At 39.5% G+C, this 24,076-nt stretch overlaps 7 protein-coding genes and 3 long non-coding RNA genes across 19 annotated transcripts; 4 read left to right on the top strand and 6 right to left on the bottom strand.

Moving 5' to 3' along the window:
- Positions 1-629: 629 nt before the first annotated feature.
- Positions 630-2,202, bottom strand: LOC124203105 (cuticle collagen 1-like). Its single transcript, XM_046599700.1, has 4 exons — positions 1,929-2,202; positions 1,333-1,828; positions 1,169-1,258; positions 630-1,081 (listed from the first exon to the last, which is right to left on the bottom strand). The coding sequence occupies exons 1-4, from the start codon at positions 1,941-1,943 to the stop codon at positions 738-740; spliced, it is 945 nt and encodes a 314-aa protein (XP_046455656.1). The 5' UTR covers positions 1,944-2,202; the 3' UTR covers positions 630-737.
- A 538-nt stretch (positions 2,203-2,740) lies between these two features.
- On the bottom strand, positions 2,741-3,298 carry LOC124203114. Its single transcript, XR_006878435.1, has 2 exons — positions 3,162-3,298; positions 2,741-3,082 (listed from the first exon to the last, which is right to left on the bottom strand). It is a non-coding gene; the product is annotated as an uncharacterized LOC124203114 (long non-coding RNA).
- Positions 3,299-4,233: 935 nt separating this feature from the next.
- On the bottom strand, positions 4,234-7,682 carry LOC124203079 (peroxidase-like). The gene is made up of 15 exons (XM_046599658.1): positions 7,540-7,682; positions 7,429-7,480; positions 7,136-7,352; positions 6,859-7,073; positions 6,621-6,794; positions 6,439-6,534; positions 6,271-6,368; positions 6,012-6,201; positions 5,751-5,948; positions 5,546-5,690; positions 5,294-5,479; positions 5,083-5,233; positions 4,807-5,014; positions 4,629-4,737; positions 4,234-4,564 (listed from the first exon to the last, which is right to left on the bottom strand). The coding sequence occupies exons 1-15, from the start codon at positions 7,597-7,599 to the stop codon at positions 4,450-4,452; spliced, it is 2,214 nt and encodes a 737-aa protein (XP_046455614.1). The 5' UTR covers positions 7,600-7,682; the 3' UTR covers positions 4,234-4,449.
- Positions 6,323-9,325, top strand: LOC124203116. Of its 5 annotated transcripts, XR_006878438.1 has the most exons (5): positions 6,323-6,456; positions 7,554-8,040; positions 8,297-8,349; positions 8,648-8,759; positions 8,837-9,325. It is a non-coding gene; the product is annotated as an uncharacterized LOC124203116 (long non-coding RNA). The 5 variants fall into 5 exon arrangements; XR_006878437.1 differs by having other exon boundaries at positions 8,297-8,759; XR_006878440.1 differs by having other exon boundaries at positions 7,554-8,349; positions 8,653-8,759.
- Positions 9,326-9,462: 137 nt separating this feature from the next.
- On the bottom strand, positions 9,463-11,192 carry LOC124203099 (ribonuclease H1-like). 3 transcript variants are annotated; one of them, XM_046599686.1, is made up of 7 exons: positions 11,081-11,192; positions 10,928-11,015; positions 10,573-10,869; positions 10,152-10,499; positions 9,995-10,086; positions 9,761-9,936; positions 9,463-9,678 (listed from the first exon to the last, which is right to left on the bottom strand). In XM_046599686.1, exons 1-7 carry the CDS (start codon positions 11,094-11,096, stop codon positions 9,553-9,555), a joined length of 1,143 nt encoding a protein of 380 aa, XP_046455642.1. In that variant the 5' UTR covers positions 11,097-11,192; the 3' UTR covers positions 9,463-9,552. The 3 variants fall into 3 exon arrangements, with proteins under 3 accessions (XP_046455642.1, XP_046455643.1, XP_046455641.1); XM_046599687.1 differs by having other exon boundaries at positions 11,095-11,192; XM_046599685.1 differs by having other exon boundaries at positions 10,928-11,172.
- Positions 11,193-11,328: 136 nt separating this feature from the next.
- Positions 11,329-12,368, top strand: LOC124203109 (40S ribosomal protein S7-like). Of its 2 annotated transcripts, none has more exons than XM_046599706.1 (3): positions 11,329-11,452; positions 11,660-12,012; positions 12,072-12,368. In XM_046599706.1, exons 2-3 carry the CDS (start codon positions 11,663-11,665, stop codon positions 12,298-12,300), a joined length of 579 nt encoding a protein of 192 aa, XP_046455662.1. In that variant the 5' UTR covers positions 11,329-11,452; positions 11,660-11,662; the 3' UTR covers positions 12,301-12,368. The 2 variants fall into 2 exon arrangements, with proteins under 2 accessions (XP_046455662.1, XP_046455663.1); XM_046599707.1 differs by having other exon boundaries at positions 11,387-11,510.
- A 218-nt stretch (positions 12,369-12,586) lies between these two features.
- On the bottom strand, positions 12,587-14,721 carry LOC124203097 (lysosomal aspartic protease-like). Of its 2 annotated transcripts, none has more exons than XM_046599684.1 (10): positions 14,537-14,721; positions 14,341-14,424; positions 14,099-14,231; positions 13,915-14,038; positions 13,649-13,845; positions 13,473-13,594; positions 13,290-13,412; positions 13,042-13,198; positions 12,891-12,983; positions 12,587-12,830 (listed from the first exon to the last, which is right to left on the bottom strand). In XM_046599684.1, exons 2-10 carry the CDS (start codon positions 14,412-14,414, stop codon positions 12,666-12,668), a joined length of 1,188 nt encoding a protein of 395 aa, XP_046455640.1. In that variant the 5' UTR covers positions 14,415-14,424; positions 14,537-14,721; the 3' UTR covers positions 12,587-12,665. The 2 variants fall into 2 exon arrangements, with proteins under 2 accessions (XP_046455640.1, XP_046455639.1); XM_046599683.1 differs by having other exon boundaries at positions 14,341-14,427; positions 14,537-14,663.
- Positions 14,722-14,902: 181 nt separating this feature from the next.
- On the top strand, positions 14,903-15,719 carry LOC124203113. The gene is made up of 3 exons (XR_006878434.1): positions 14,903-15,045; positions 15,107-15,284; positions 15,360-15,719. It is a non-coding gene; the product is annotated as an uncharacterized LOC124203113 (long non-coding RNA).
- Positions 15,720-16,248: 529 nt separating this feature from the next.
- Positions 16,249-19,234, bottom strand: LOC124203095 (phosphatidate cytidylyltransferase, photoreceptor-specific-like). Its single transcript, XM_046599681.1, has 10 exons — positions 18,688-19,234; positions 18,493-18,620; positions 18,338-18,434; positions 18,101-18,277; positions 17,831-18,033; positions 17,607-17,763; positions 17,382-17,534; positions 17,170-17,301; positions 16,973-17,107; positions 16,249-16,903 (listed from the first exon to the last, which is right to left on the bottom strand). Exons 1-10 carry the CDS (start codon positions 18,775-18,777, stop codon positions 16,808-16,810), a joined length of 1,368 nt encoding a protein of 455 aa, XP_046455637.1. The 5' UTR covers positions 18,778-19,234; the 3' UTR covers positions 16,249-16,807.
- A 338-nt stretch (positions 19,235-19,572) lies between these two features.
- On the top strand, positions 19,573-23,952 carry LOC124203078 (oxysterol-binding protein 1-like). 2 transcript variants are annotated; one of them, XM_046599656.1, is made up of 11 exons: positions 19,646-20,141; positions 20,208-20,413; positions 20,481-20,498; positions 20,598-20,860; positions 20,985-21,323; positions 21,400-21,900; positions 21,969-22,131; positions 22,198-22,367; positions 22,446-22,615; positions 22,681-22,901; positions 22,959-23,952. In XM_046599656.1, the coding sequence occupies exons 1-11, from the start codon at positions 20,014-20,016 to the stop codon at positions 23,099-23,101; spliced, it is 2,322 nt and encodes a 773-aa protein (XP_046455612.1). In that variant the 5' UTR covers positions 19,646-20,013; the 3' UTR covers positions 23,102-23,952. The 2 variants fall into 2 exon arrangements, with proteins under 2 accessions (XP_046455613.1, XP_046455612.1); XM_046599657.1 differs by lacking the exon at positions 20,481-20,498 and having other exon boundaries at positions 19,573-20,141.
- Positions 23,953-24,076: the final 124 nt, after the last annotated feature.

The raw sequence follows: 24,076 nt of genomic DNA, 5'->3' as shown, positions 1-24,076 counted from the left end.
ATTAAAATTTCATCCATTTGGGGAATCGAACTCGTGTACTAAATGTTCATGACCATCTAATGACGACTTATCCAACTCGCCCATCCATCCCACACACATATTGTTTAAATTTGCCTAAATAAATTTTGACATTTTATCTAATAAAACATTTGGAATATTTCAAAAGGATTTTTTTTATCACTACTAGTTTGAAAAAGATTAGTTGTTTATTTGAGTCTTACTGCATTAAGCACGGCATTTTTTCGTTTTTAATCGTATTCGTTCTAATACAAAAAAAATTTCTTTTCAATTGCGAATGAAATTTTGATTTAAAAAGTTGCTACAACTCGAATAATGATTTTGAAATTTTCCCCCAATTTTCCCCGATTTCCCATCGACTGAACCAGGGGAAAAAGAGTCGGCAACCCCTCGGGTATTCGCGGAATACCGTGCTGATGGAATCAAATCTTTCGTTCCAATAACTGAATGATAAAATTATTGGTATAGTAGGCCTATATTACACTGATGTGCGTATTCCCGTAATTCATTTGAAGACTTATCAAAACTCTCACACGTCAAAAGCTGATCTCAATTCTCAACTTAGATATACACGAACGACTTTTCTGAACGAGATATTATATATACAGATATTAATATTTGACTTGTGTTTATTATTCCAAAGAAAAGCACGATAGAAATCAAGGGACAGGTTAGTGAAATATGGCTCCGTGATTACTCAATTCAGACATGATTGTGGTTTAATAATCATACTGGCCGCCCTGCTTGTAACCGCCGCTTGCTGCTGGCTGATATTTCTGTTGCTGTGGAGGCGACTGTGTCTGATATTGCTGCTGCTGTGCAGGATATTGCTGCTGCTGTACAGGATATTGCGGCTGTGCAGGATATTGCTGCTGATATTGCCTTTCAGGTCCAGGTGGTCCAGGTGGTCCAGCCAATCCAGGCTTTCCTGGTGTTCCTGGTGTGCCTGGTGTGCCTGGGTTACCTGGTGCGCCAGGTGCGCCTGGTTTACCTTCATATCCGTTCGCTCCAGGTGGTCCAGCAGGTCCAGACTTGCCATCATATCCCGTTTGTCCGCGTTTCCCTTCAAATTGTATTGATTAAAACGGATTAAAACGAATTTTTATTTGAATTCCTTCATTTGAATTAATTATTGTACTAATGGTTTTACCTTCAGGTCCAGCTGGGCCTGGAGCGCCGGGAATTCCTGGCGAACCATCTTTACCGGGATTGCCTCGAATGCCCGGCAAGCCTGGTGTGCCTGTAACAAATGAAATGAATTAAAACAATTGCAATCAAGTGAGTTGTTAGGATCACTGGAAATTCTTTGATTACCTGGTGAGCCGTTATTGCCATTAGAGCCATCTTTGCCAGGCCTACCGGGAGGTCCGGCAACGCCATCTTTGCCAGTGTATCCAGGTGGCCCTGCTGGTCCAGGAGGACCTGGAACTACGCTAGGAGCGCCAGGAGCTCCATACTTGCCTTCCTTGCCAGGAGGTCCTTGTAGACCGGGAGCGCCATTGTAACCGTCTTTCCCATCTTTTCCTGGCGCACCGGGTCGGCCGGGTGGTCCAGCAGGTCCTTTAAGGTATGGAAGGTATTCGTAAAATTTCTCCCATTGCTTTTTAATTTTCTCCATTTTCTCCGGATCGGGACTGTAGGCTGGATTTAGAGATTCCCATTCGCCTTTGCTCGGATAATTTGGTTTCTGGGTGGTGGCGGCATAATAATATTGCTTAACGCCAGAATTACGAGCTTCGTATGTTTGCTGATCAATATTATTTGGGTACTGGTAGCTGGAAGCGATTCCCACTAGGGCTAACGCAAATGCCTAGAAACACACACGAGTGCAAATGAAATTAAAAGGAAATGATGTAAAACAAAATTTGTAATTGATTGATTAAGGCTAAAATGTGTGAAATTAAATTTACCAAACAAGCCTTCATTGTCGACAGCTTTGCTATAACCTCCACTTGAGAATGGACGTGGAAAGGTAATCACTTTCGAGTATTTATTGAAATTTATTCGTGTGAGGAGGTGATGGTGAAATGTCAATCTGGTAAGACAATCCACACCAACGGGAAGTGGTAATGGTATATAATCATTTTAATTAGGCTAAATAACAGCAGGGTCTAGCCAATAATAATCCAGCTGCTGCGGTAATTGTGTTATACTGTTAACCACCGGAAAATGTTCTAGAATTTCGATTTGTAAACGTGAAACTTATCCATCACGCCATGAATTCTCATCCGTTCTTTGATCGATACCATTTAACCACAAAAGCATTCGACTCGCTATTGTGGTTGCGGTAATAATTCCGTTTAATCTGAATCTAGTAAACAACTTGTAACATGTCATAACGGCAGCGTTGGTTGTGGTTGTCAAAATGAGATTGACATTTCTAAACAAGTTCTTATCGGGACTGTAAGCAGCCAGAAAATGTCGCAGCGGATGACAATTGTTCGCTTATTCACACTTCTCTACACTGTTTTCTGTCTCGCCATCTCAAAAGGTTAGTACCACAATTGATTATTCTGTATTTTTGTGTTCTTATCAAACACTAATTTCCTGCCAACAGTTACCAACTTCCCTTTGATGGCCGATGATGAAGGACACGAATTGTTGTCGAACGGGACCGAAATCAATTGGCAAGAAGAGGTGGAATCGCTTCTGGCCAGTCTAGCCCTCGCCACTAAAGAATAGTTTCTCCAATATAAAAATACAACATCCTCAGCAGTCCAAATTTGTAACACAAAAATTTTATTTCAGCTCAGAATAATTGGTATAAAAGCGGTTTTTTAAATACTATTGTTATTAAAGATGATGCTGAGGTGTTGTTGAGTTCGATTACACAAAATAATAACGTAAAACATATTCTGATTGTCAATAATAAAATTCTGAGCTTCATTCTAGCCCTTGAAAGCTCCGTAGCCAGGGCGATAAGCACCTCCAAAGAAGCGCTGGTTTCCATCTTTGTTCACGTTGGGCCTTTGGGTTGTACGGGCACGATAAACATGTCGTCTGTAGTGCCAATTGGACGACTCGGGATCGAGATCCGGTTGGTAAAATTGTTCCTCAATGGGCCCTGGCGATACAATTACAATCAAAAACTTTGGTTACAAACTTACAATCAATTAAAAGTAAAATAGGTAAGTGAGGTTTACCTGCGAGTATGACGGGGCCGCAGACGGCCAAGACGAGAAGACACAGACAGACAACCTTAAGCATCGTGCTGGACAGAATAGATTGTGATAGAGAACACGTAAACGAGATGTTATTATATATACCTAATTTGCCTCCAGCATCCGGGAGAAGAGGTGGAAGCGGAAGCAAGAGGAAAAAAATAAAAGAGGCGGGATATGTTGTTCTACAGTCAAATGAGCTGTCCCGGAAATCCCGCACGACAACCGGGACATGGTACACAACAACGAAAACCCTGTTGCAGCTTGCAACACTTTCTATATAAAATTTCGCTGTGAGCCTGCTGTGTGACGCTATGGGTGGTCGCAATCAATCGGAAATCAAGGGCGACTTATAATTGGCAACAGGTCTGTATAGGCACGTGAAGAAAGCGGACGTTGCGCAACTTCTCCTGCTAATCACGAAGAAAGATACTTTGATTCGCTTGTGTATAGGGTTTGAAAATGAGGCAGCACAATCCCCGCGGTTTTCTTTGTCCATAATTTCCCGTTCGCTCAACTCCATTGCGAAACGTTGACGTCCCGATCGTGACGCATCACGTTATAATTTATGACAGTGTCATAGAAGGTAAGAAAATATGACAAGATTGAGAGCCTTAATTAAAGAAAGGATTGCAAATTATGGCTAAAAGAAAACGATATTTATGGCCATTCACGATCGGTAAAAACCCCGGGAACATCAAGAAGAAGTTTCAACTTTCTCTGTTCTAATGACGATGAACAAAGTCAAGGCAAGGCTAATTAAGGTGAGCTACTTATTGGACGACACCAGCGTCTATGGAGAAATCGGATATTGCTAAAGAGCTAGCCGGAAGATAAAATTCATCTATTGCTTTGCTGATATACACCGATAGCGATCTCTATTATTAGCATATGATCATGTTTTATTTATATTGTCAACATCTCGCGCAGGTTAATCTTATTCCAAAAATTTGGCACCGCATCATCTTGATTGCGCTTCCAATAATTCCTATTGCTGATGACGTATTCGCTAACCTAGAAAAAGGCAATTGAACAAAATTTTAAGATGTTTCAATTTGAAGTTATGTACGTATAGCTTGTGTATTGCAATACATTATTAGACTTGATAGATGAAGTTGACGTTAATATTAGTAACATAAGGACAACCAAACAAGTCACCACTAATGACGTAATCTAATTGTTCTTAAGCTTCATAATTGTCTTTCTAGATCCACGAAAACTAGCAGTGAAGCTTATTCATTGAGCTTCGAATGAATCTGGTCGACGATTTTTAGACAAACAGGAAAGTGTCAGCAGGTGTGTGAAAAACATCAGGGAAAAATTTGGGGACTTTCCAGGGAGTCAAGTCCATCGACGGTATTGCGCTGCAGGGAATCCTCTCATTCCTGGAAACATAACTAGCATTAAATTTAACCGTGAAGCAAATAAAAAACTAAGTAAGTAACTCACGTTCCCGTTGGAACTCTCATGGCGAGGGGCTGCATGGTGGTCACAGTTCCGTCGTTATTGTTACAAATAAGTCGAGCCCAACTCGACCGGTGGATCTGATCGAGTTGGTCTAAATAATAAAAAAAAAATAATAATAATGTTATTCAGCTCCGATGTTTACAAATTATTAATTCTTTACCTGGAGTGAACGAGTTGGGTTGATTTGCGATATCGTAGAAGAAGCGATCGCCGTTTTTGGTTCTCTGGAACTGATTAGCTGTGATGCAAATAGCTGTCGGTCCCATTAAAGCACCGGACTCGGACCCCAAATGCTTTTCAAACAAACAGCCAATGTAGAGGTCAATATCGTCCACGGATCTGTACGCTTTCTTAAGAATATCGATATCCTACAAGTCAAAATTAAATCCATTTGATTAACTGTACTATCAACCAAAACGAAAAAAGCCCATCAAACCTTTTGAAGAAATTCGGTGATTAGTTCGTCGAACGACTGCACTTTCTTCATTCCGCAATATTCACGAAATTGGTTGTAACTCGGGATACCGTGCTCTCTGCTCCGTTGAATAGTGATGGCCACCAAATCTCCTCCCGATTTTTCCTTGCCACTGTGAATGGATATGCCATTAGAGAAAATAGTTTTCACGCTAATCTAAGAACAAATTTACATGTATAATTTGTCAGCAATCTCGTCAGTGTAGAGCCTGTCGATTGTCTCGGGTGATTGTTTGGTAAAACCACGGAGAGCCGAGTCCAAGAAATTGGGATCGTCCATTAATCGAGAGGCGTCGAAAAAATATTGACTCAAAGTGTAACTTCTTTCCGTTTCCTCCTGATCAGCTGCGTTAAACAGACTGAGAAGATATGGTGAAGATTACTAAATAACAGTAGGAGATATGCATTTAGTGGAAATTCATTACTTGACAGTTCCTTGAATTGACGAGTGAGCCACGCGGAATGCAGCCGCCGCAAATTCGTTTGATATCGAAGGATCAACATTTGTATCATATCCAGTGCCGTAACCAGCGGATGGCAGTAATCCATAATCCACCATGGCTTGAGAACCTGGTATTATTAAAATTGGGTTAGACTTTTAGTTTAATTTTGCCATAAAAATGAACTGACCGAGTAAACTGGGAAGATATTCATTGTAAGTCACGTGTTGCAACTGGGCGATGACAATCCGACGAGACTGTTGGAACAAAGTTTCATCGTCCCATTGCGGATTGAGTCCTTGAAGCTCTTTAGCGATCCGGTTATGTTCCCGTAGGAATATCAAATGGATTGCAGTGAGCTGTGGGTTCTCTTCGACTCGACCGTCACCTGATTGGTTAAAATTCGATGTTATACGGATATTTAACGCATTAGAGAAGGTAATTCGTATACCTGCTTGGAAACAAACTGACTGCTCGTGATTGAGCAGATTTTCACATCCGGGTGCAATTGGAAATAATTGCCGTCCATTAACGTTAGAGGTCCTTAGTAGTCCATCGGCCATCGTACGCAGACCGTTTGATGTTATGATGTCACTGCCATAAATCAGAGATCCATCAAGATAGTGGGTGTTGCTGTTCAACTAATTATACAGGGAAATAACGAATAGGTAAATCTATATGAGTGTGTGTGGATCTCAAGGACTTATTACTTGTTCGGCTGGGCCGAAGTTGCAACCGTAGCCCAAACCCATTTTCGAACGAGTGAAGCCCATGCAAGTGTTGCCACTAGCATTGAAATTAGGATCACCTGCGGAGAATTGAGAAAAATTGGTTCAGACCACTTTTTATGTGACTTAATTAAAGGAGATAATTGATACCTGGAAACATCTCAATAGGTAAGCACTGTGAATGCATTTTACTCTGTGGAAGTAACTGCCCTCGGTTATCACAACATGCAGGGCTGGCTCCATTGTCTAATAACATTATTCGATAGAGAAACAGAGAAAATAGTTGGGAGATCATAACAAACAGCATATAATTAACTGTAGTAATTTTATACCAAAAGTGAAATCCTGTGACATTGTGATATCGTGCGTAACAAACTGGCCGAAGGACATCACTAACAGGGTCACGTCTGTCGAGTTAGGGCCGTCATCTCCAATAATTTCCAGGCTAATACTTCGGGGATTTAGCAGTTCTCCTCCATCCCTCGCCATTCGATTTGAATCGATTCCTATTTCATTTCAGTTACAGTTGAATGTTTTACTAATAATTGGCTTCCAAATCTGTCAACCCACCGTTTCCATAATGGGCTGGCAACAAACGTTTGAAAATGGTATTTTGCTGGCCCCAAGTAGGATGGCCAAAATTATTGCACGAACCATCAAACGATCTGTACTTGGATGTTGGATTGACACAGGTAACAGGTTGGATGCAAGTGTCCTCGAGAACCGTATTTCTTAGTGATAACTGTGATAACACTTTACCCGCCTCGTCATTGCTCAAATTTAATCTGTATTAAAAGAAAAATTGAAGTCAAACGGCTTGGTTAATTCAAATAAGATTTGAACTCGCCGTTTTTTTAGTTTTTTCGAAGCTTCAACTATTCCGAGCGCTTTTATCGACTGCAGTCGTGATTGATTGTTAACCTCGCGTTTTCTATGGACGCCCCTGCGAGCTGGGCATTTAATTTCGTTTGCGGTTAATCCATCGGACAAGAGACGCTTTTCGAATTCCATCAAATGTTGAACTTTTTCTAATCCATGTTTGGCGGCTTTTTGAAGCAAGTCACCTGAAAGTGAATTAAAAAAAAAGAGAAAGATTTATATTCGGAGCAACTCCAACCGAAATTATGCTTGAATTATTACTGTGTTGAAAATGTGAATCGACGCTCGGTGCTTTTCCAAACGCCGAGAACGTCTAAAACAATTAAGTGAAAGTTTTAAAATTCCGAAATTTAATTTTTGAAAAATTCATACTGTTTGTATTGCAGATGCGATTGAGAAAAGAAGCAGAAGACCTAAAACGGAAGCCTTCATTTCGTGACCGGAACTATTTTGCGACTAAACTACTGTTATCAAAGTTAAACTCAAGAGGATAGATTTACACGCCACACCTCGACTGAACCAAGGAAAATGTCTTACAACAATCACTTTGAGCTGTCCATTAGGTTTTATACCTTCCGCAACATCAGCTTTCGTTAAATTACCTCGATTATACACTCCTTTCTCCTTAAGCGACGGAATTCCCGAATATTAGCAACACGTGCAAGAGGTGCAAGGCTATATTCGAACCATGAATTGATGGAATCCAGAAATACCTTGGGAAGCCACTTGCACAAGTAAAAAACTGCAAGTCACTAACTGGGAACCGCTGACTACGTGAGGAATCTTGCAAGGTGGGAATCCAGAGCCCCAAACGACGTTCGAAGGACGTCTAACTCCGGCTAGAGAAGATTGAGAAGAGAATAACACTTCAAGGTTATACTATCCACTTGATTTACACGCACCCAAGTTGTGGGTCAACTCTGCGTCAGTAACTTATTTGGCTCGCAGAACAAATTAGCATAAAGATACAGTATGGCATGTTGAAAGACTTAGAAATAGCTACCAGCACTTTCCTGTTATCGTTTGATTGACAATTATATTTGTTGCGTATTGTACTTTGTTATGGTCTTTATTTGTTTGAACGTTGTTATTCTTGAAATTTTAATGCCGCTTAACGTTTCTTCCACAGATCGCTGCTGGGAGAAATAAGAAAACATATTTCTTAGAAGCAAAACCTCACAGGTAGGAATTTGAATTTTCATGCACTATTATGGAAAGTGATTTTCGTTCCCCATTCAAATAGACTAGAATAACAACCATTTCTCACTTTAATCTATAAGACGTACATTATGTGTTACTCGATTTCATTGTTATAGCAATAACCTATTTTTCTTGTAAATTGTAGTACCTATCGCTTGCTATGGCCAACGAAGTGTTAAAACCAACAAAATCGAAATCTGAATTATTTTTATTGAAAAACCTTTAACTTTATGACAGAATTTTACGACATTCATTAACTGAATTATATTTTGACGATCAGAGCAGAGCCTCACGAGGACACGCTGGCATGAAAATCCATCCGGTTCAGGCTGTTTAACGGATGGGAACTCCGGCGAAGTGTTCATCTTGATCACATCAGTGTTTATTTCGATGTTAGTGGCGCTCACTTCCGTTTCTGTGTCCGTCTCAGAATTCACTTTACCTCCGGTTATTGTCTCTGTTGATGCAGGTGGTGCTCGAGTGACGTTCGGAGTCAAAGCCACTTCTTTGTAGAGCTTCAAAACAGATCAATTATTGGCGCTGTTGCGACGGAAGAAGATGACATCCTTCATCTCCAGGTTCACTGATTCATAAAGTCGCCAAGAAGAGGACGAGCTGCCGTGTCGATTGTTCGAGGCCGGCCTCTAAACGTTGGACTAGGGTAGCAGTCGGTTATCCAATCATCCGGCACTTTATCCAGCTGTCTTTTGAACACGGTGGCCATCAATTTCGCATTAATAGCAACGGCAACTCTATTGATTGACTTCCGTGTTTCCCTCCTGTTAACCTAACCTTCCATTTTCCTTATTTCACTAAATTTTCCCGTTAAACAGCTTCAATTTATTCTTGTCGTCACTGCTGAGTCTCTAATTAATTATTACATTTCAATGTGAATATGACGTTGCCATCCGTCTCTACGACGGCATATTAATTTGCAATAAAGGTTAGACATAACTGACCCTCATGGAATTTTGCTTATAATTAAACCATGGCTTTTAGTTTCTGTGAGTGGCGGACTACTGTTTAATAGAAAACACAAATGAATGCATAACCAAATGAAAGTGCACCAAATTATGTCCTGCGATTTAACGGTAATTTGTTGTCGAAATTTTATATTTTCAATCAGCATTGGAAATCAACAGCGCAGAATTATACATCAGAACAAATGACTTTCTCTTAAATCATTCAGTAAGGCTTAAATCTGACATTATCTTTAGTGTTGGTCTTGATTTTGTAGTTAGCTGCTCCTGCTTTGGCGAGCATGTCAGCATATTCGTTTCCCTCAATCCCTTTGTGAGCTTTGACATAATTCTGTTTAAAAAATTCAAAAATATTTTGTTCAGTATTTGTAAGATATCCGAATTAAAGTTTAAGTTCATTTAATTTTACATACCCATTTTATATTGATGCTCTTTTTCAACATCTCATGGAGCTCCTCCAGCTGCTCCTTGTTTTTTACGTCACCTCCGGTACTAAGTTTCCAGCCATTCTTTTGCCACTTGGGCATCCACTGCGTGATGCACTTGATCAAGAATTGAGAATCCGTATTTATTTGTAGTTTTGAAATACCTAGTTGTAAAGGTAAAATTATAGTAGTTGCAATAGTGAATATCTGGTTATCAATCACCGCAATTTTGGGCTACTTGAATTGCTTTAGTTGCAGCCTGTATCTCTGCTACGTTGTTTGTGGGAGGTCCGACGACTGGTTCACTTACGTTTCTATTCACAAAACCCAGTCTTAGGTGTGTAAAAGATTCGATTTAATGTTAATTAAATTAAATTACAAAGGATGATCCACTCCAAACCAGACGCCAACACCAGCTTTAGCACCAACTTGCCCATTCTTTTCACAAGATCCATCGGTATAACAATGTACGAAGCCATCTTCATCTCGTTGGAAAGGATGGTCTCCAAAAGAAACTGTCGATAAATTTCGAACACAAATGTCTTTATCACTGGGAACGGCTGGAAAATTGCTCAATAGAGATTTGCTAGATTGAGAAACATCAACAGAGGCTCTGGCTCCCTTTTGAATTTGATTTTCCTGAATGAACTGTTCAGCTTCTTTCTGGGTTCCAAACTTTCTGTATTTGGTAAATCCACAACCATTAACCTGCGCCTTGCACTCTGCCCTGTAATTTGAAAAAAAAAAAAATGTTTAATAAATTAATTTCCAAATCCCAATGTTTTTAATAATGTTCCTACCAAGTGGAATAAATGCCAACATTTTTCCCAATGGCTACAGCATAATAATACTTTGACTGAGATCCAGAAGTAGATGCTTTTGCAGTTGGAGATTGATTTCCACTTCCAGAAAATGAGCTTTCAAATTCCTTCAAATCATCAGAAGCCTCTGGAAGTTGGGAGGCCCTGGGTTTAACTGGCAGTATTTCTGGAGTGTCAGAGTTACGTTGTTGGATGAAACCTTCAGCTTCTTGTTGGGAAGAAAATTTCTTAAACTGTGCACCAGGGTAGCCTTGTATTTGAGATTGACATTCAGCCCTGAAAAAAATTTTCCCTTTTTACTGAAAATTTCTTATTACGTGATAAGTTAATATACCAACTCGGATAGATGCCCACTTTCCTTCCCCTGGCTACTGCGTAAAACGACATTTCCTCATGAATAGAAAATTTACTGAAGCTAGAAACTAAAGATTGAATTATACGTCTAATCATCAAAAACTTTACATAGTTTAGAATAATTGAAACATACAGAAATCTACTAACATGCACGAAACCACGAACAGTCAAAAATTCAATTCACAATTTCAGAGGAACAGGATTTGCAGACGACACAGACAATCTGACAATGTAGTTTTTCCCAAACAATGCATCGGTGTGTTAAATAAATTTATAAAACATGATTTTGATTTCAATATGTTCATTAATCACGTCAATTTTTTTAATTTAAAATAAAAATCAGTAACCAACTCATCTTTATATTACATTTTCTTTAAATAAGTAAAAGCATTTGGGAATCCTAGACAAAATCCCCCGAGGGCTGGCTCAATCTCGAACGGCGAACTCAATTGGCAACCTAGTGAATGGTCGTCAGTTCTTTTCGGAAAGAATCTTTTTCCTACTCGTAAGTGCTCGCCGGTTTATCTTATTTATTTGCTCACATCTTTTTACATTTCATTGTGGTAATATTACTAGTGTGTTAACCGAGTAATTTGCTGTCTTGCACAGTCAATTTTATTTCTAGTGATATATTTTTTCTACTAATTATTGTAGTTCGAAAAGTGGTGTGGAAGAAGTGTCAATAATATCATTTTGCCTTGCCTCGTTTTAGATCATGTTGTCAGCATCAAAGATCATCAAGCCAGCTGGTGAGAAGGCCGACGAGTTTGAAAACTCGATCGCTCATGCCCTTCTTGACTTGGAGCTGAATTCCGACCTGAAGGCTCAGCTTCGTGAACTTCACATCAACGCCGCCAAGGAGGTGGACGTTGGCGGTAAGAAAGCCGTCATCATCTTCGTGCCAGTGCCTCAGCTTAGGTCTTTCCAGAAGATCCAAACTCGCCTGGTCCGCGAGCTGGAAAAGAAATTCTCTGGCAAACATGTTGTCTTCATTGCCCAAAGGAGGATTCTGCCCAAGCCTACTCGCAAGACTAAGCTGCGCATCAAGCAAAAGCGTCCCTTCAGGTGTGTTTAACTTGCATTCTCAAATTAAATTCTTGATTCTAAATGTTTTATTTTTCTAGCCGTACTTTGACATCTGTGCATGATTCAATCCTTGAAGATTTGGTCTTCCCTGCTGAGATTGTTGGCAAGAGGATCCGCATCAGGTTGGATGCTACACGCTTGATCAAGGTCCATTTGGACAAGAATCAGCAGACCAACATTGAACACAAAGTTGAGACATTCGCTGCTATCTACAAGAGGTTGACTGGAAAGGAGGTTACTTTTGAATTTCCTGAAGCCTATTTGTAAAAGATTCTTGGCTGTCTTCTGTTGCTGTGGGTATTGAAGTAAACAATACACATTTGGTAACAACCACATTCAGTGCATGTTTATTTATTCATCCCAATAGGTCAATGGATATTAGTAGAAGGGTAAAATTTTGGGTTTTGTAATTCATTTTTTGGGGGCAGTTGCACATTGTTTGCAGGGGCAGTTACTTGCAGGAATAGTTGAACTGTTGAAGCAAGGTTTCTTATCAAAATGGTTGGTAATTTATTTACCATATAGAATTTCGAAATTAAAATGATTAATACTATTAATTTTATAATTGTATTGATCCAATTACGATAATTCATTCGAATAACTCTTAAACGCTACACACTTTAATCACAATATTAGACTGCATCTGCAAACCCAACACGGTCATTACCAAAATCAAAAATCGTATAATAACGACCAATGAACACATCACCAAGAATCCACAATGGGCCAGCAGGCGGAGGAATTTCTAATCCAATGAAACCGGAAATGCATGCAGATATTCCATTTGACTTAACAATCTAGAGAGAAACATTATAAATGTGATGAAGTAAAAAATGTATGTATATGTATTCACTTACCTGCATGACATATTCTTTGCCTTCAAGACTGAAGGATTTACCTCCAATGCTGAAAGAAATGGTCGGGAGTTCATCGATCCTACTGCAGTTAATCTAAAATATAAATTAAGTATAATTATTTGCACAAAGTAAAACTTAAAAAAATACTAACAAAGTATTCTCCAGCCATAATAGGAATGCCGCCAATCAATGTGTTCAATTTTTTAATCTCATCTACTGGACCAGCAATAAGAGAAGTTCCAGTGTCTGCAATCATTTGACAGCCTCCCTGACAAAATGCTCCATCAGCTTCATTGGAAACCTGCACCCTACACAAGTAAAAGGTTGCACAAACATGAAACATAATTTAAAAAATAATATAACTATAGTACGAATATGTATATTATTTTATTTCTTTACCCATCAACTTTGAATTGCCAGTAAGCTTTTCGGGTAACTGGAGCCCAGCTGATTTCACCAGTGTAGCGTTCTGGGTCAGCTCCGCCAAACGAAATTTCACCTCCTTGAGCAGCGTCAGGATTCCTTATGAGAAAACCGTTTTAAAATGGCATATAACTTTAAAAAAAAAAGGATATGTTGAACCTGCTGAGCCAGAAAGAGAACACTGGATCTTCTACCAAACCTTGTTCAATCATGTTATTGAAAACCGGGGGAACTCCGTTAACAGAAATCGATGGGTATGACATACCTAAGATGCCATCAAACTGCACCAATCTATATTAGTAAACAAGTAACTAAAGATAACAATAAATTCATACTTTGGCTGCGACGAATGTGAGAGAGGGCTCACTGATGGCTTCGGCAAACGTTTGATCTTTCACCAGGGCTCCGCCCAAGCCGAGCGTATCAGTAGACAAATAGCCAGACAATTTTCCAGATCCATACTGAATAGCAAAATCTGTTCCATTAGCCTTGTATGTTTGTGATTTTCCTCCATTATACTTGTTATGAAGCACTAAGAATTATTTGAGAGAACTTTAAGTAAATATATATACAGCCAAATAAATTAAAATAATTCTCATACAGCAAGCCAAGTTGGTTAGATGGCAATGGGTTGATGGGACCCATAGATTAGCTGAACCAGTGTCAAATACAACATTAAATTTCTGTGGTGGAGTTCCCAAGGTAATCTGACCATAGTACTGAGCCTGAAAGGAAAAAAGTTTGTATTATTTTTATCCAAGTTTTCCAATAACATGTCAACTTACATCCATGTAGTTTTTAAGTTCCTCAGGGGTTGGACCTGCTTCTGAAGCGGCCCATTTTTTTTGGATAACTTTGATCGAAGTTCCAACACTCTCCAGTGTTTTGCGTACTGAAGGTACTTTTTCTAAGGTTACTCTGAAATTCACAATAAGTATAAAAATAATCATGGAATGTTTAGAAAATTTTTGTCATTGACACAAATGGATACACTTATTATCTTATTTTAAATTAAAATGTTACATACCTTTGTAATTTAACAGCTTCACCCATGGACAGGGCAATAAACAAGAGGATGACACCTAAAACCCTCATTTTCATACAGTATTTCCTGTTAAGGGAATTTATAAACAAAGAAAATTTGAATGACTTGACATGTTTACCAACAACACTTTACTTCAATTTAGTTCATATTAATGTATGAAACAAAAAGTAGACCTTACCAATGGACTTCCCAAATACGAATACTGTTTTCTACGTTTATTGCGTTTTGCAAGTCGTACACTAACAAGATTAACAAATTTCAATCAGGCGATAGGCTACTGACTGAGTCACACTACGACTAGCTGCTGTGACAAAAATTCGAGATGGTAACTAAACATAGCTACAGCATTGCCACGCAATGCAAAGAACAGCCAGCCGAAAACGCGGAAACAAATATTTTTGCTTGTTAGGTTTTTTTAGCTTTTTTTTATTTTAACGGGACCGTTTTTCATGTATCCGTGGCGTCACGTATTTCATATAATGACTTTGTTTTTGTTTATGTTTTCAAATTTCCAGTGCTGGTCGTTATCTTTTCTTTTTTATTTGGGATATTGCACAAACTGCATGATTCTCAATCTTCTGTAAACGCGTGACCAGCGCTAGCGCATCCAGAAGAAAACTCGGACGTTAGTTCCAACTCTTCGTCAATCGTCAGCGACTATCTTACCGCATCGCACCAACACTCAAAGTGAGTCAACTATATTTTAATTTTTATAGTCTACATTTTAATTAACTCGTGTTTGATTAAGATGAAATACATTTTCGCACTGGTCGCCATCATGGCATGCTTGATTTCAACTGGTCATTGTAGCTCGAGCGATCGTTCATTGGCAGGCTGTTTAACTGGATTAAACCGATGTTCCGAAGCCATCTCTTGGTTTAGCAACATTTTCATGGAGTCTTGTAACGATTATTGCGTTAGGGCAGGTATTCTAAAAAACGCTTTTCTCTCTTTTTCTGTTAAGCTTATTTTCGTAACACAACACGATCATTGTCAATCAGGGTCGATCGGCGGAGCTTGCGTTCTTCAACCGACCAATTGCCAACTCAGATCCGAAGGTGCTACTGTTCGCCAGTGCAAATGCTACTAAGCAAATTGACTGATTATATTCTTCTTTATTCGATAACATATGACTCATTTATCTATGTTTTTTGTACTTTATGATGATCCAATGACTTTTTATGATCTTTGGAATTTATTCCTTTGAGTGGTCAGATTGGAAGACGAATAAAAAGACTTGATATACTTAAATCAAATTTCATACTTTTTTTAAGATATCAAGTTTTTTTTATAATAACAATGTACTCTTGTATTTTGAATTATATATATACTGCAGTCAATACAACTACGCATCAGACATAGCTCTTGAAATTCCGGCTTTATTGAACTGTTGACCTATTACGCAACAAGATCGGTCACCGAGTGTGAGACAAATTCTACTAGAAACTTCCACTTGTTTCTTCTTGGATTCAACAGTATTTGAGTGATAAGTCTAGGTCTTGGGCACATCAAACTGGTTCATCCAAAGTTGACCGGTGTAATCATCTTAGGGTCGAAGTCAATCTGCGATAATTTAATCGTGTTGTTGGAAAAATGCCAGGAAACGGCTACACCACTATGGCAAAGACCAAAGACCTTGGATTGTTGATTCATACCATTCTCGCCCTGTGTGTAAATTTTAGGATAGCAAGTGAGGCCAAAGATATGGCTAATAAATTGCCAAATTGTCAAATATTCGAACTAGGACAGACACACTGCCTTACATTACCCATGGCTGACGTTGCACTGTCCGCAATTTTATTGTTATCGCGGCTAAAAGGGATTTCTATGTCATTTTTAACATTCAAGCAAATCAATTAATCGAAATAAATGGAAAGCTAACAAATGATGTCCATATTCGCCTGTTGCCACTTGTTGCCCTTTTATTGAACTCGCATGAAAATACGAGAGTCAGAGAACTAGACAGTACAATAGAGTTGTATCATATATAAACATCAAAAACGAAGAATTACACACAAGATGTTTTGGGAGGATAAGAGGTAAGTAGAACGACAAAAAATTCTACTGGAATAAAAAAAAATTAAATTGAATTGGAAGAACATTCGGTGTGAGTCTCTGAAAATGACTAGAGGGAAAATCCATGACAATGAAGATAGAATAGTTTAACGAAATCGGAGCAAATCCTTAGAAGGTGAACGGAATACACGAAAAATGCTAAACCTTCACTACACACAGAACATTTCCCCCCAAAATAGTTGTTCATAAATCAATTAAACCCACCACAACCACCTTTTCTTTCATCTAAAACAGCCTACTATAATTTATAATTAACATTCAAGTTATATTTTCGATTTAGAATGCCGAAAGTATTGTCTGAGAATGAGTTTACTTCTTACCCGACCACGTTTTGTTAAAATCCAGCCACGACGATGAACCAATTTTTTCTTATTTAAGGAGCCGTCAATTGCAAAATGCCCCTGGCAGTTAAAGAGTCTCGCAAAGCAGTAAAAAGCTCCAATTGCAGTTCCGGTTTCAAAGAATAGATCTGTAAGAAAGAAAAAAATAAATTAACGATGCAATTCACATAGTTTGGCGATTTCATTAGAAATCTTACCTGCTGCAAAAGTTTTTGTGGCGAATCCATGCGGATGAAAGAAGAAATGTAAACGTTAACAAAAGTGGCCATCAGATATTGACAATCGAAGCGGTCCATAATGCCACCATGACCAGGGATGATATCACCAAAATCCTGACAATTTAAAGATACACCCCCATTAGTTAAAGTCAAGTTGTAGGCGGCATTTTGATCACCTTGATTTTGAAGGCGCGCTTAAATCCGCTTGCGAAAAAACCTCCAAAAGGTCCGATGACTGAACTGAAGACCGACATCGATAGAGAATGGAAAAGGAATGGAATAATCATAACGGTATTCTTGCCGGTGATCTAGAATAAAATTTAAAAAAAAATCAGATCACTCAATTCTTAATGGAGGGGGGAAGAAATGATTAGTAAAGGGGTCACACCATTCGGACGACAGGAGCTAAGGATGCAGGGACTGAGTATTCCTGAGGACGGTAAAGGGGTGAAGGCTCACAATCGAGAGTCATTCTACCGATTTCTTCATTGAATTCGATAGGACAAACAAAGAAAGGGTATTGGCACAAGACGTACGAAATCTATGAGCAACAATGCAAGGAGTTTTTGTTAATGAAAGAATAATCAAATTAAGCAACTTTGTGTTAGTCCACCATCAGTCCAAATAAAACGGTAGCAAAGCCGCCTCCGATGAAACCTTCCCAGGTCTTTTTAGGTGAGAGTTTGATGAGCGGAGTACGTCCAAAGAAGAAGCCAAACATGTACGCCATAACGTCATTGCAGACAATCATTGAAACGGGTACGATGAACCTGATTATGGTGCGTGACGTGTTACTAAAGACAAAATCTTGTAAACAATATATGGACTGTAACCTACCAGATTAGCCCTTGGAAAATATTGCGGATAATTAAGTAGCTTTGAGTAACAACTATCAAAAGAGCGACATGAGTCCAGGCAAAGAGCGAAAATTGCTTCATGTAGTAGCGTTTTACTAAAGACAAAACGAACCACACGAAACCTCCTATGTAAAGGGAGAACGATATGAAGCGATGGTATTTAACCAACGCTCGCAAAAATTCCTAAGAATGCGCAATACGGAATATAATGATGCCTTCTGTGAAATTTGATTTGTTAATTGTTTTTTACTGTTCGATTATCAACCACTCCAAAGTAATCAACCAGGCTCTCTCCATAGAAAAAGTAGTTGGAGGTGATCAGAAAGTACCAAGAAAGAGAGCGGAACCATGGCAAACCATGAATTTTGTAGACAGCATAACCAATGTTGATAATCTCAGCAAAACATTTCACTTGCACTGCCAATACCTATAAAAACAACTAAATCAAGTTTGGGAATTGATAATGAAATATTCGATTGAAAATTACCACTAGCATAAGGGCCAATGGTCCAGCATAGATCATAAGAGCAAATCCAAAGATCATAACCCAGGTGAATATACCTCGAATCACCCAATTTCTCCATCTAATTTTCAAATCACTTGGTTGTAGAACTAGACGTTTTGCATACTGTATTTCCTTACCTTGGTGGCAAAGCAGATAAGGTGGCATCCAACATTTCGGGGGCCTTATCAGTACCACTTGGGATAGTACTTGAAAGGTCTACCTTTTTTCCCAATGATTTGTCATCCTCAGAGTCCAAATCAAGATTCTGAGAAACATTTTTAAAGTTATTAATGAAATAAGATGTCAAAAATCAAACAACGTATACGACATACTGCATCGCTATCTTGATTGGCTCCTTCATTTTCTGTCTCCGTGTCCAAATCAGTACCTTTGTTTTGAACCCTTTTGCGTAAATCCGCCATGGTTAACACAAAGGAACGTCGTGTTATTATTAGATTGAAAGTTGTATATAGATTGTTACAAGAGGAGATAAAGGAAGAGATAAATAAAACTGCAAGAAGAACGTAGAACGACTGCCAACAACACAGACTTCACCGACCCGGGCAAGAAAACAAATCCTATTAACAAAAAATTGAGTCATCGATTGACACGTAAAGGTAGTTCTAAACAAGTTCTTGTTGTTGCGCCTCAGGCATTTCTTTAAATTGGACGGTAGTTTTTGAAAAAAAAAACTACGGCGCGTTTACAGTTTTTCTTTTCATCCGAAACATAAATATAACAGGAATTATGTTTTTCAGGTGATAGCTTATGGTGGGTTGTTATTATTTAACAGTATAAAAGAAAACCTTGGTACATGTTAACTTAAAGTCTGAAACCACCTTGCCGTTTTAATCGTAAATCAATTACTATATAAAGAACGGGATCGACTTTGTCCGACATCCGATCAAGACAAGAATTCGTCTTATTTTTTTTTTCCTTTTCTTTTCAAATTGGCGTAAACACAAGAATTTCCAATGACGTTCCGCGAAAAATATATATATAGATAGCAATGCATAGGCCACAGAGGCATTCAGGCGTCACCGCGTCAGCATAATCAGTCTATCTATGAGGGGGGGGGGGTAGCTTACTTTCTAACAATCTAGAAAAGGTTTTCGTTGGATAATGGAACAAAGGGACGAATGGGATAAAATAGGTACCCCTAACCCAAGTCAAAGAAGATAAAGTGATAAGAGATAAAGGGGCGTCTACTTTGTATACAGTACACAAGCTCCAGCGACACAAGTGTTTTTCAGTACATAATATATATATTTTTTAAAACTGTGCCGTTTCCGGGTTTCGTCATCCCTTTTATCGTTAGCTTGTAAATGTCGTTCAGTCAATTTTATTTTTTAAATCGTTGCTCTGTCGACGAGCTCTGTCTGTTTGTCGCCACATTCTGTCCCACAAAAATTCTGTGAACGTCAGCTGTGAACTTGTATTTAACGTGCATTAGAGCCACCACCCTTATCCTTAGTAATCATTTTTTGTGGAAGACAAGAAGGAAGGGAAGGTCCACTTTTGCCAACAAGGCTGGAATGAAACAAATATTCCGCCCTCTCTGATTGCACAAAAAACATCTGAGGCCGCATTCCAATTCGGTCTTCACACGGATCTTCGTGTGTTGTTTTAAACTAATTTAGGGTTTCAACGAAGGCAAAATGACGGAGACGAAACAGCCAGTAAACGAGCCTGAGATGAAGGGATGGCTTCACAAGTGGACTAATTATATTAAGGGCTATCAAAAAAGATGGTTTATTTTATCTAATGGAGTACTCTCATATTACAGGTAATGTCTATTCTTAAGTCACTGCTTGATGAATTGCACTGCAACTGACATGCAACTGTTTGATAGGAGTCAGGCTGAGATGGCACACACCTGCCGGGGATCCATTCGACTTCAAGGCGCCATGATTCATACAGAGGACACTTGCCACTTTGTCATCTCCAATGCAGGAACTAACACGTTCCATCTTAGAGCTGGAACTGAGGTGGAACGGCAGCGCTGGGTGACAGCCTTGGAACTTGCTAAAACCAAAGCAGTCAAAGCTAGCGATTCTGGTAATTTCTTGCTTTTTAGTCTATGATTACAATTATCCTTATAATTTCTTTATTGATCTTTTTACAGAGTACATGAGTAACACAGGTAAGTCAATTAGGGGTTCTTATTTGGTTGTATTTTTGTTTGTTTTCAGACATGTACTTATTTATGCAAATTTTCTCATCTCCTTTCTATTTTTTGCAGAAGATGAAGATGACTATGATGAATCTCCAGCCCCGGGAGGAGACAAGGCCGAATTACAATCCGTCTTGAAGACTCTGAGTGCCAAGCTAGAGGATTTACAGACGTGCAGCGACCTGATTGCCAAGCAATGTGCTGCCTTGCAGCGTTCGTTGGCCGAAGCTGAAGCCGTCGCCGCCGACAATCCACAGGAAGTTTTGACGAAGATGAAGGCAGTGAATGAGCGAGCTACATTGTTCCGCATCACCTCTAGTGCCATGGTTAATGTACGTGAATAACTATAAATTATCAGTTATAAGTATCGACAGACGGGAAGTAGGGGATGGGAAGAGTTCAAGGTTCCGTAGCTTTTGTTATCGACTTATCGATTGTGTCGTTGGTGTGGTTTAGGCCTGCGGTGAATACGCCCAGTTGGCTCAGACACAGGGTCGCAAATGGCAGCGAATGTTGTCGCACGAACACGAACAACGGCGCCGTCTGGAAGACATGGTGGAACAGCTGGCCAAACAACATTCTCATCTTGAGCAAGCTGCCCAGCAGCAAGCTCGAGCTACTCCCAGTGGACTCTCTGCCGGTAGTGGCCAACTCCTGGCTCATTCGATTCATTCGGAAGAGGACGATGAAAATGAATTCTACGACGCCGAAGAGGATGAAATTCAAACTGATTACATCGTACAGGTGCCTATCGGTCATCGACGCACTCCGTCAGGAGTAAGCACAAATTCTCAGGTAAAAAATTTTCATTTTGTTTATCTTTCTTTCAATCGTTATCTGTACTAACCTGTCCAAACCCGACTGCATTTAGGCTTCTGAAGGACGGAATGCTGGCGAGAATACACAGGACTCGGAAAGTGATGCAGAGAACGACACGACAATTAGTGTAATTACGCGAAGAAACACGTCCACTGTTGAGACTCTGAGTTCGTTGACAGTCTCTACTTTAAATGAAAACGGATCAACGATATCGCGAAAGCCTAGGCGAACTCGCGTGCCTGACAAACCCAATTATCCGCTTAACCTTTGGGGCGTCATGAAAAACTGCATCGGTAAGGACTTGAGCAAGATCCCCATGCCCGTCAATTTCTCCGAGCCGCTGTCTATGCTTCAGCGCTTGTCTGAGGATTTTGAGTACTCAGAATTGTTGGACAAGGCGGCTACATGCAGTGACGCCAGTGAACAACTGGCTTACGTTGCAGCTTTTACTGTTTCCTCGTACGCTACCACGAGCATCCGAACCGCCAAACCCTTTAACCCATTATTAGGGGAGACTTTTGAGTTTGACAGGACAGATGACAAGGGTTGGAAAGTAAGTCTAGAGAAATAATTGCAAAATTTGACAAGTTTGACTGAGCTGTGAACTGTTTCTATTTAAAGGTGATCTCTGAGCAAGTGTCGCATCATCCACCCATGGTGGCTCAACATTGCGAGGGTCGTGGCTGGCGATGCTGGCAAGAGTTTACCATGTCTTCGAAATTTCGTGGCAAATATTTGCAAGTAATACCCTTGGGCGAATATCATTTGGAATTCGATGGTTCAGGTCAGTCAATGAAATGTTACTTTCTTAATTTGTTGATTGTAATTTAGTTGGTATATTTCATTCTAGGTAACCACTACACTTGGCGTAAAGTGACGACGACGGTGCACAACATCATTGTCGGCAAGTTGTGGGTTGACCAGAGTGGCGAGATGGACATAACCAATCATGTAACTGGCGACAAGTGCCATTTGAAATTCATTCCCTACAGTTATTTCTCGCGAGAGACCCAGCGCAAGGTAATTTCTATTCTTTCAGTCACCTGCTACTAAATGCATTTTAATCATTTATGTTATTTAATTTTAAAAAAAAAATAGGTGACGGGTGCCGTTATGACTAGAGATGGTTCTGTCAAATGGGTGATGGGAGGAACATGGGACGATCACATTGAGGCCTCTCGAGTAATCAACACATTGAAAACAAACAAGGGCACTCCTGTATTTGAGACGGAACCGTTGAGCACGCTTTGGAAACGTCGGGTGCCACCGTAAGTAACACGACTCGCTGAAGAAATGCGTCATTCCAGCATGTAATCTGATATGTTTTGAATAGACCCGATGCTGAACGATATTACAACTTTACCGAACTGGCTTGTCAGCTGAATGAAATGGAAGAAGGTTTGGCGCCGACGGACTCTCGAAAACGACCCGATCAGCGTCTGATGGAGGAGGGTAAATGGGACGAGGCCAATGATGAAAAACTTCGTCTTGAAGAGAAGCAACGTTCCGCCCGAAGGCAACGTGAATTGGAAGCTGAATTGGCCATCCAAGAAGGTCTGTCAAATAATCTAGTTGATATTCCTATCAGGCGACTTATGAATGCATCTGTAGGTCGCCCTGTGCCTACCTATGAGCCCAACTGGTTCCGAAAGGAGAAGGATCGATATACCGGCAACATGCTCCACGTCTTTGGTGGACGATACTGGGAATGTAAACGGAAGCAGGACTGGGCCGTTTGTCCGGACATATTTTAGAAACGACAACTATCCCCCTTAATACCTACCCTAAAAAAACAATGAATTCTTTCTTTATTCTCGGAACTATTGTCTCCTGCCTCCATATCCCTCTTTGTCCTTATTTGCTCCTTTTTCGCTTCTGAAAAGAAGAGAAAAAATCAATTTGGTTGCAATATGCTTTAGTGCGATAAGTACGGTTATATATTTCATCAGTAACCTTTGTTCTGGATCATGTTTATTTTCAACTTTTTCCCCCTAATCTCTTTTTCTTTTCGGTTTCAAGCGCTTTCACGTACAGTATACGCTGCTCTAAAGGAAATGCCCTTGGTGAGTTGGAAAGGAGAAAAGGTTTAAACAGACTTTGGTATAGAGAATTTTTAAAAATAGATTCACTGCTATTTCAAGAGTTGAATCGGCTAGCGAAAGCAAACGGAAAGAAACAGATTATTAGTTAGTATCGTGGTTTATATTTTGTCCATCCCGTGTAAAAAAAAAAATAGGAAATAACCTCCCAAATTTCTTCCTTTTTAACGTTGAAATTCTTTCCGCTGGGATTGGATTGTAGAGTTTGATTTTCACAAGTTGCTGTAAAACAACTGAATTTATTTTCTTAATTTTGATTGATTTCTTGTCCCTGTGTGCTTCAATTTGGGAGGGTTGTGGTGATCCTGAAAATATTCTTTTTTTTTTTGAATGCAAAAATCAATGAAGCAAAGCAAAATAGAGATTGAAGCATTAAAAAGAGGAGATTGTAACTCATCAAAAAAAGAAATGATTTTTATTAATTGGCCAAAACATCCTTAAAATCTTCTTTGTCTGCGTTGTGCTTTTTCTGCCTGGGTGAATACACTCACACTCGTGATCTGCAATTGCCGTCTAGTAAAGTCTACAGTATCGCAATATAGAATCTGCCCAAGGTAATTTATGCTTACCTAATCACAATCTTTTTTTATTTGTACTGTTCAAATTCCCTGAAGTAGCAAGAAAAGCGTG

Source organism: Daphnia pulex, chromosome 9 (genome assembly GCF_021134715.1).
Source record: "Daphnia pulex isolate KAP4 chromosome 9, ASM2113471v1".
Taxonomy (NCBI): Eukaryota; Metazoa; Arthropoda; class Branchiopoda; order Diplostraca; family Daphniidae; genus Daphnia; species Daphnia pulex.
Note: the sequence above shows the minus strand (reverse complement) of the source record. Positions and strands in the feature narration are given on the sequence as shown.

Bases quoted from the DNA above. Each gene is read 5' to 3' on its own strand.
- LOC124203105 (XM_046599700.1), bottom strand. The intron at 1,259-1,332 runs GTAATCAAAGAA...CATTTGTTACAG, and splicing joins TGGCAATAACGGCTCACCAG to GCACACCAGGCTTGCCGGGC. The intron at 1,082-1,168 runs GTAAAACCATTA...TACAATTTGAAG, and splicing joins AGGCCCAGCTGGACCTGAAG to GGAAACGCGGACAAACGGGA.
- LOC124203079 (XM_046599658.1), bottom strand. From the start codon at position 7,599: ATGAAGGCTTCCGTTTTAGGTCTTCTGCTTCTTTTCTCAATCGCATCT. The intron at 7,074-7,135 runs GCGAGTTCAAAT...CTTTTAATACAG, and splicing joins TCGAAAAAACTAAAAAAACG to ATTAAATTTGAGCAATGACG. The intron at 6,202-6,270 runs GTAATAAGTCCT...CTGTATAATTAG, and splicing joins ACTTCGGCCCAGCCGAACAA to TTGAACAGCAACACCCACTA.
- LOC124203099 (XM_046599685.1), bottom strand. From the start codon at position 11,043: ATGATTAGACGTATAATTCAATCTTTAGTTTCTAGCTTCAGTAAATTT. The intron at 10,870-10,927 runs GTATATTAACTT...AATTTTTTTCAG, and splicing joins GTGGGCATCTATCCGAGTTG to GGCTGAATGTCAATCTCAAA. The intron at 9,679-9,760 runs GTATGTAAAATT...TTTTTTAAACAG, and splicing joins AGAGCATCAATATAAAATGG to AATTATGTCAAAGCTCACAA.
- LOC124203109 (XM_046599706.1), top strand. From the start codon at position 11,663: ATGTTGTCAGCATCAAAGATCATCAAGCCAGCTGGTGAGAAGGCCGAC. The intron at 12,013-12,071 runs GTGTGTTTAACT...TTATTTTTCTAG, and splicing joins AAGCAAAAGCGTCCCTTCAG to CCGTACTTTGACATCTGTGC.
- LOC124203097 (XM_046599684.1), bottom strand. From the start codon at position 14,414: ATGAAAATGAGGGTTTTAGGTGTCATCCTCTTGTTTATTGCCCTGTCC. The intron at 14,232-14,340 runs GTATGTAACATT...TGTGAATTTCAG, and splicing joins GAAGCTGTTAAATTACAAAG to AGTAACCTTAGAAAAAGTAC. The intron at 13,595-13,648 runs GTATGAATTTAT...AGATTGGTGCAG, and splicing joins TCACATTCGTCGCAGCCAAA to TTTGATGGCATCTTAGGTAT.
- LOC124203095 (XM_046599681.1), bottom strand. From the start codon at position 18,777: ATGGCGGATTTACGCAAAAGGGTTCAAAACAAAGGTACTGATTTGGAC. The intron at 17,764-17,830 runs GTAGGTTACAGT...CACCATAATCAG, and splicing joins ATTTTCCAAGGGCTAATCTG to GTTCATCGTACCCGTTTCAA. The intron at 17,108-17,169 runs GTGATCAAAATG...TTAAATTGTCAG, and splicing joins AGCGCGCCTTCAAAATCAAG to GATTTTGGTGATATCATCCC.
- LOC124203078 (XM_046599656.1), top strand. From the start codon at position 20,014: ATGACGGAGACGAAACAGCCAGTAAACGAGCCTGAGATGAAGGGATGG. The intron at 22,132-22,197 runs GTCAGTCAATGA...ATTTCATTCTAG, and splicing joins TTTGGAATTCGATGGTTCAG to GTAACCACTACACTTGGCGT. The intron at 22,368-22,445 runs GTAATTTCTATT...AAAAAAAAATAG, and splicing joins CGCGAGAGACCCAGCGCAAG to GTGACGGGTGCCGTTATGAC.